The sequence below is a fragment of the Hydra viridissima genome, unplaced genomic scaffold, assembly GCF_058129835.1.
Source record: "Hydra viridissima isolate aposymbiotic clone 2 unplaced genomic scaffold, HvirCarnegie_v1 scaffold_9, whole genome shotgun sequence".
NCBI lineage: Eukaryota > Metazoa > Cnidaria > Hydrozoa > Anthoathecata > Hydridae > Hydra > Hydra viridissima.
The window spans coordinates 13,157,819-13,164,908 of NW_028324308.1; the positions used below are offsets into that span (position 1 = coordinate 13,157,819).

The following is a 7,090-nucleotide window of genomic DNA, read 5'->3' on the forward strand; positions in this document are numbered from 1 at the left end:
AGCAGATCGTGTAGAGTTTGCTAGAGACCATTTACGTTGTGATGGGTTTAAGATGTGGAAAAAAAATTTTGTTCACTGTTGAAATCCAGTTTATATTACTTCCTCTGTCCCAAAATACTGTTCGGATTTTTTTGAAATCACAAAAACACTTAAAATAGCGATTTTCCTATCTTTTGGGTATTTTTTTCATGATTCAAGTAAAATTACTAACTTTTTCATAAAAGTTGCATCCTAAAACAGGAATAAATTGTGTATAAATAGGAATAAATTGTGTTTTTTTCAACGGCTCGTGACTTAGAATAGAAATCAGAATAGTTATTTGGGAAAAAAATTGTTAAACAGTGGGAAATAATATGTTAGACACCCCTATAATCAAGTTTTTAAGCGATTGCATAATAAAATGACCATAAAACATGGAGACAAGAGTATGGTGTCCCATTTTTCTGATGAATAAAAATATGACTGGTGGTGTTTACATAAAAACATTAAAAAACATTATGTTATCTTATACAGAGTGGAAAATACCGTTGTTGTAGACATTTCAGCACGATACTGATCAAAAACACACGGCTCAAGCTACACAAATTTGGCTTCCGACAAATGTTTTAATACTAGTGTTTTACCATGGTTTGCGCAATCTTCAGACTTGAATCCGATTGAAGTTTTATGGAAACAAGTAAAAGACAAATTAAGAAATGTAAAATGGGTATTTTGTTTTTGTATATCTATTTCAGATAAGTTTTCCATAAAACCTTAAATGTTTATATAACTAGTGATGACAAAAAAATGAGATTGCGTTTAAAAGGGCATACCTACTTTATTTTAAATGATTTTTTTAAAACTAAAAATGCATTAAGTGGAGAATTTTTCGAACTTTCAAAACATATATTTAATTATCTTCTATTACTCCATTTCTACGAATATTATCGATTCAACCTTTTACCGATCCCATAAGGCGTTGTATAGCAGTAAAGCCGATCTTATTCAAACAATACTTTATTCTATTGCAAAGTTAATCTATAGTTTCTGCTTGCCAGATGTTTACTTCTCCTTTCAATTGAGATTAAAAGTCCTCAATAGGCCTGCATTCAGGTACGTTGGGAGGGTTGTCTTCCTTTTCAACAAAATTTTATTTTGTCTAAAATACTCCACTACAGTTTTTGCGTAATGTGATGTTTCTAGGTCTGGTCAGAATATGTAATTGTCGTCTAGATGATTTGCTTTGATGAAAGGAACATGTCTTTTTTTGATGCACTCGCTCAGGTATAATTCTTGCTTGTTTGATTGCTGAGAAGGTACAAAAAAAGGTATAGAAATACCTTTAGCCGAAACGCAAATCCAGACCAACACTTTTTGCTCATATTTTTCAACTGGATCATATTTTACGCTCGGCGGTGTCATAGCAGTGTTACTTGAGTAGAAATTTTGATTTCCGTTAATGATGCTATGCTTTAAAGTGAAATAAGATTCATCGTTAATTATCCAATCGTGATTTTTATATTTTTCGTATAATCGACTGCATCTGGTTCTTATTTTGCGTTTTTGTGACTCTGTTCTTAATTTAATTTTTATTTTTTTTTTTGCATTTAATATCTGTGTGTTTCTTCAATGTTTTGCATATAAAGGATCGCACACAAATTTTCTAGCTGCTTGTCTTTGTGAGACACCATCCTTGTGGTCAAATATGGTCTTCAACTTGGTAATGTTCTTTTTCGTCATTTTTTTTGCGACTCGACCATTCCTTTAACTCTTTGAGTTCCGATTCCATTTTTTGCGCTTTCAATTATACGGTATATGATTGCTTTTGGTATTTTTTCTGCTTTAAAATGACAATAAGTGTAATATTTACCATTTTGCTTATTGTGCATGCAAAATTCATACACGCGTTCACGGAGAAGCTCTTGCTTACATTTGTTTACTTTCATTTTAAATCGTTGAGTTTTAATTACTTTTTTATTTATTTAAAACTAGAATAAATTTGCAATAAAGTACATACAAAATATATATACAGCTAATGGCATTAGTACATGCAAATTTAAATTGAACGCAGTCTCATTTTTTTGTCATCACCCGTTATGTATGTAATTTTCGAGGTTTTAAATGAAGTAACTGGTATAAATATCTTAAAATGTTAACATAATAATTTTATTTGTTCTATTAACAACACGGTTATTGCTTTTATTTTTGATTTAATAACGTATTTTTTTCGATGATGAAGCGGCTCGTCAACTGAAATTTATTGTAAATCTATTTTTTTTTTTTTTTTTTTTTTACATTTAAATGTATTGTGATTAAACTAAATCTAATTGAAACAAGAGGCTATTCATAATAATAGATCATAACCAAGAAATCACCAAAAAGAAGTACGGCTGGAAGTAGTGCGGTATTTGGTTTTTACGAAAAGAAGAGAGTAGGAGGGACTGGGGCTAATTGGCTACAGTTTTAGTTTTTTAGCTCTGTGCATTTCTGGGTGAACTTTTTTGAGGATATCAAACTGCAATCTGAAAGAATATGAGTTTGGCAAGCATGTGCAAGTGTCAAACATTTAAAAAAAAGAAAATTGGTGGCCCAAAATAGTGTGCCAAATTACCACGAGAGTATAGGCAACTTACCCCGGTACGGGGTAAGTTGCCTATAATCTCATGGTAAGTTGGCACACCATATAAAAAGAGACTAGTTTAACAACAGTAAGCATCAATTTCAAGCGCATCTTTTTTATGAAAACTCTTGATAATTTTATCCAACGATATTTTTTGACATTAAGTTTTATTGCTCTTAAGTCGATCGAATAGACTTTTCTTCTATGAAAATAGTATCAACATCATTTTTTGTAACATTTTAGATTTTACTGGCCTGTCTACTTTTCTTTTATAATTTCTCATGTCTGTAGATCTGTAGTGTTATATATCTTGAGTGAATTTTGAAAAATTAGTTTGTATTGAACATCGACTTTGTTACAAGAGGCCAAAATAGTCAAAAAAGGTAAACTATCTTACTATATTCAGAATTTAATTAGTAACTGACCAATTATTAACCATAAAATACCTTTTAAGGGTTGTCCATCCACGTGGTACATAAAAAAAAACAAAATTAGATGTGTGCTTTATAGTGGGATAATATGAGATACCTAAATGGGGGTAATAAGGGATACCATTCCATATTACCCACGTTATTTCCATTATTTTCTTTTCATCTTATTATATTTTCAATGCTAATTCTGCTTTTATTGTATTGTCAGTATTGAGCTAGCCAGTAGTTTCATTAACATTAATTATTAGTCTCGGTATGTTAAGTATTAACTTGAGATTAAAAAATAAACAATTTATAACCAATTTTGTTATTCATGATAAAAAAAAAAGGCTAAAAAACCAACAACAGTTTCTCATTAGTATAAACCACCTTAAGATCCAACAGTTTTGTAAAAATTCACACTTATCTATAAGAACCCCAGAATCCACTTCCATTGCAAGAGCTACAGCATTTAATAAAGTAAATGTGGGAAAATTTTTTGACCTTTTGGAAAGCGAAATTGATGAGAAAAAATTTAAGCCTCATCAAATTTTTAATGTGGATGAAAAGGGACTTACCACTGTCCAGTCCAATAATGCCAAAATAATAGCACTGAAAGGGAAAAAACAAGTTGGCATCCTTTCTTCAGCTGAAAGAGGACGGTTGGTTACTACAATACTTTGCATGAGTGCATCTGGGACATATATCCAACCTATGTTTATTTTTCCTCGGCAGCGCATGAAAATGGAGTTATGGACGGTGCACCACCAGGATCTACTTATGCCTATCATAAGACTGGCTGGATTCAACTTGAACTGTTTACCCAATGGCTCAGACATTTCATTGAATGTGTAAAGCCTAGTCAGGAAAACCCTGCTTTACTTATATTAGATGGTCATGCCTCACATACCAAGAATTTAAAGGTAATCAATTTGGCTAGACAACATTTTATAACAATTATCTGTCTCCCACCGCACTGCAATCACAGAATGCAACCTCTTGCATTTATGAAGTCGTTAACTACTTGTTATGACTCCGAGATTCAGATGTGGCTCCGCTCACATCCTGGGCACAGAGTTCCAAATAACTTCTATATTTGCGAAGGCCTATCTGCGCACTGCCAGCCTCGCAACAGCAGTTAATGGATATGAAAAGACTGGAATTTGACCAGTGAATAGGAATGAATTTGAGGAGTGGGAGTTTAAAGCGGGAGAAACAACAGAAATGCCTACCCTTGAAAGTGAGATAACCATTTAATCGCAACATCCGCCAGTGGCCAGCACCTCTAGTGATACACCCATGTTGGCTAGTGACATAAGTCCTTACCCCGTAGCCAAAGAAAGGGTGAACAGAACCAGAAGGCGTAAGGGATTTACTGCCGTGCTGACAAGTTCCCCTTACAAACAATCGCTTAGTGAGAAGCCTGAAAAAAATGAAAAGACAAAAGGAAAATCAAAATTGAAAAAAAAACTTTTTTTCAGCTGAAAATAAAAAGTCAAAACAAACAGGCGCAACTATGACGAGTGCGTTAATGGTTGATAATTACACTCCATGCATATACTGTACTGGCTTATTCTCGGAAGATGGCCAAGGAGAGCAGTGGGTCATGTGCCAAACTTGCAGAAAATACGCCCACACAGAAAGTGCAGGGGCTGATGAAGACGAATTTAAATGTAATTTGACAGCGATTAAAAATTGAAATTCTTTTTTATTAATCTTTTCTTTTTTTTGTAATATTAAAGATGTTTTTTTGTTTTTTTTTATAAATTTTTGTTTTGTTTCATTGATTTATAAGATCTTGCATAACTTATTACCATCCTTAGCTGACATTGATCAGGTGCCCCATATTACCCCACCCTTGAGGGTAATATGGGATACCCAAACATTTTCTGTTTATTAAATTTTCTCAAAGTGTATTGAAGCTTTTAGACTCATTTTTTACAGAAATGATATTTGATAGCTATTGAAACTAACTAACTATTAGCAACAACATTAGTTTTTAAAATTTCATTTTACAGGTCGTTAAAATTAAGTATCCCATATTATCCCACTTTCCCCTACTCATACTTCCAAGCTGAAATTAATATATCAATTATATGTGTATAAAGTACATGTAGAGGCAGACTAGGCCGGGAGGACATTAGAAATATTAAAAAACTTTCTAAAAGTAATAACTAAATAAAACACAATAAAAAAGCCTCGCGAGAATGAACGAGATGCTAATAAAAAGGAACTTTCCAAACACTGCCACACCCTTATAAACCCAATCTTCCTAACCTACGAACCGCGATCGCCTTACCCCATCACCCTAAACATAAGCGTACACCAAAATTCACAAATTAACCGTTGAAAAGCCCCACCTCACATTGGAAGTACTACCGAGATGAATGACAACGGTGTGAACGACAGATGACTAGAAAGAATCTTTGAAAGTTAAGAACTTTTCCAACTAAATGTTTGCGGATTTTTTTTTTTTTTTTTTTTTTTTTTTTTTTTTTCAGATCGAATTCCTTTGCGAATTAGCTCGCATAGCTACGATTGACGGATTGGTACGATAAAGTTTATAATATCAGTATATTTCTTCTATTTAAATAGAAATAAAAATAAATATAGAAACTAGTTTGAAAATTCTTTGTTTTCATTTCAACATTTGAGGCAAATAACCTTTAAATAGTTCTTTTATTGAAAACTTTATGCAGGCCTCAAATATACCATTCACTGCTATCATGGGAAAATACAGCCGAAGTAACGATCCATTGGAACAGAATCCATTGGAATAGAATCCATTAGAATAGAATCTATTGGAATAGAACCCATTGGAATAGAATTCATTGGAATAGAATCCATTGGAATAGAATCCATTGGAATAGAATCCATTGGAATAGAATCCCTATAAAAGTCGACCAAACGAAAGTATCCTTAAACAATTTCTTGCTTAAACTGAGAAAAAATTGTGTAAAACAAAGACAATGGACAATTAGTAGTTGAACTTTTCATCGGCTACATCATGTTTTTTTTTGTTAAAGTTATGTTGGAGAGTAAACTTCTGAATGAACTGTTCTAGTTGGTGCTTTTAAAAACCTCTTATAACGTGGTGGTAGACATTATGCGATTTAGTTTAAAAGTTAAGATTAAAATAAAAATTAGTTTGCGACAAAACGTCCTAACTAATACATTTGTAGTTTAAGAAATAAACTACAAATGTATTAGTTAGGACGTTTTGTCGCATCTTCACTTGTTTAAGAATAGAATTTTAATTCTGCTTAAGAATAATCTTCAAATGATTTTCGTAGATTTATTTTTCTATCAAGTTTTTAAAACGTTCCAGATGGGTTATAACCACTTTAAATATTTTAAGGTTTAATCAGTCTGGCGATTGCTCAGATTAAGAAACGATAAATGTTTTCGCCGAATTCTTATCGCATTCTTCACAAGATTCTTAATTTCCATAATTTAAGTGAATCCCAAGTTTTGATTTATTGTATATGTTATATATTATTATATATATTTATTGTATATTTTAGTTTTCTACAGTGATTAGTTCTATTAACAACACGATTGTTGCTTTTATTTTTGATTTAATAACGCATTTTTGTCGATGATGAGGCGGCTCGTCAAACTCACTCGACAACAGTAAACTTGGTAGTGAGTTTGTAAGTTTAAAAATATTAGTATTAGTAGGGAAAAAGAAAGATTTTAGATAAAAAAAAAAAGGAGTCGGTTCATATAAAGTAGCTATAAAGCCATCGTTCAAAGTCACGGATAAACTCAAAAGGCGAAAATGGTGTACAGAAAGATTTCACAGGACCGTAAAAGATTTGAGCAAAGTATAGTGTGGAACATTTTACATGCAGCATTCGTACCAAACGGAAATGTACTTCGTTATTTTTTGTGATTTTGAATAAAAAAGTAGTGAAAAAAAAAATGTTTTATTGGATATATGTGTTTGCAGTTTCAAAGGAAAAATTTCGTAAAAATTGAGTCAGGTAAATGTATGGAAGGTATCATTTAGGCTTTCCTTAACACTTTTGGTTGTTTTAAATTTTTCTCAATTCGCACCGCATGAAAGTGATGTCACATG

At 32.1% G+C, this 7,090-nt stretch overlaps 1 protein-coding gene across 1 annotated transcript; it reads left to right on the forward strand.

Moving 5' to 3' along the window:
* Positions 1–3,761: 3,761 nt before the first annotated feature.
* LOC149884138 (uncharacterized) lies at positions 3,762–4,151 on the forward strand. Its single transcript, XM_090098699.1, has one exon. It carries the CDS (start codon positions 3,762–3,764, stop codon positions 4,149–4,151), a length of 390 nt encoding a protein of 129 aa, XP_089954825.1.
* Positions 4,152–7,090: the final 2,939 nt, after the last annotated feature.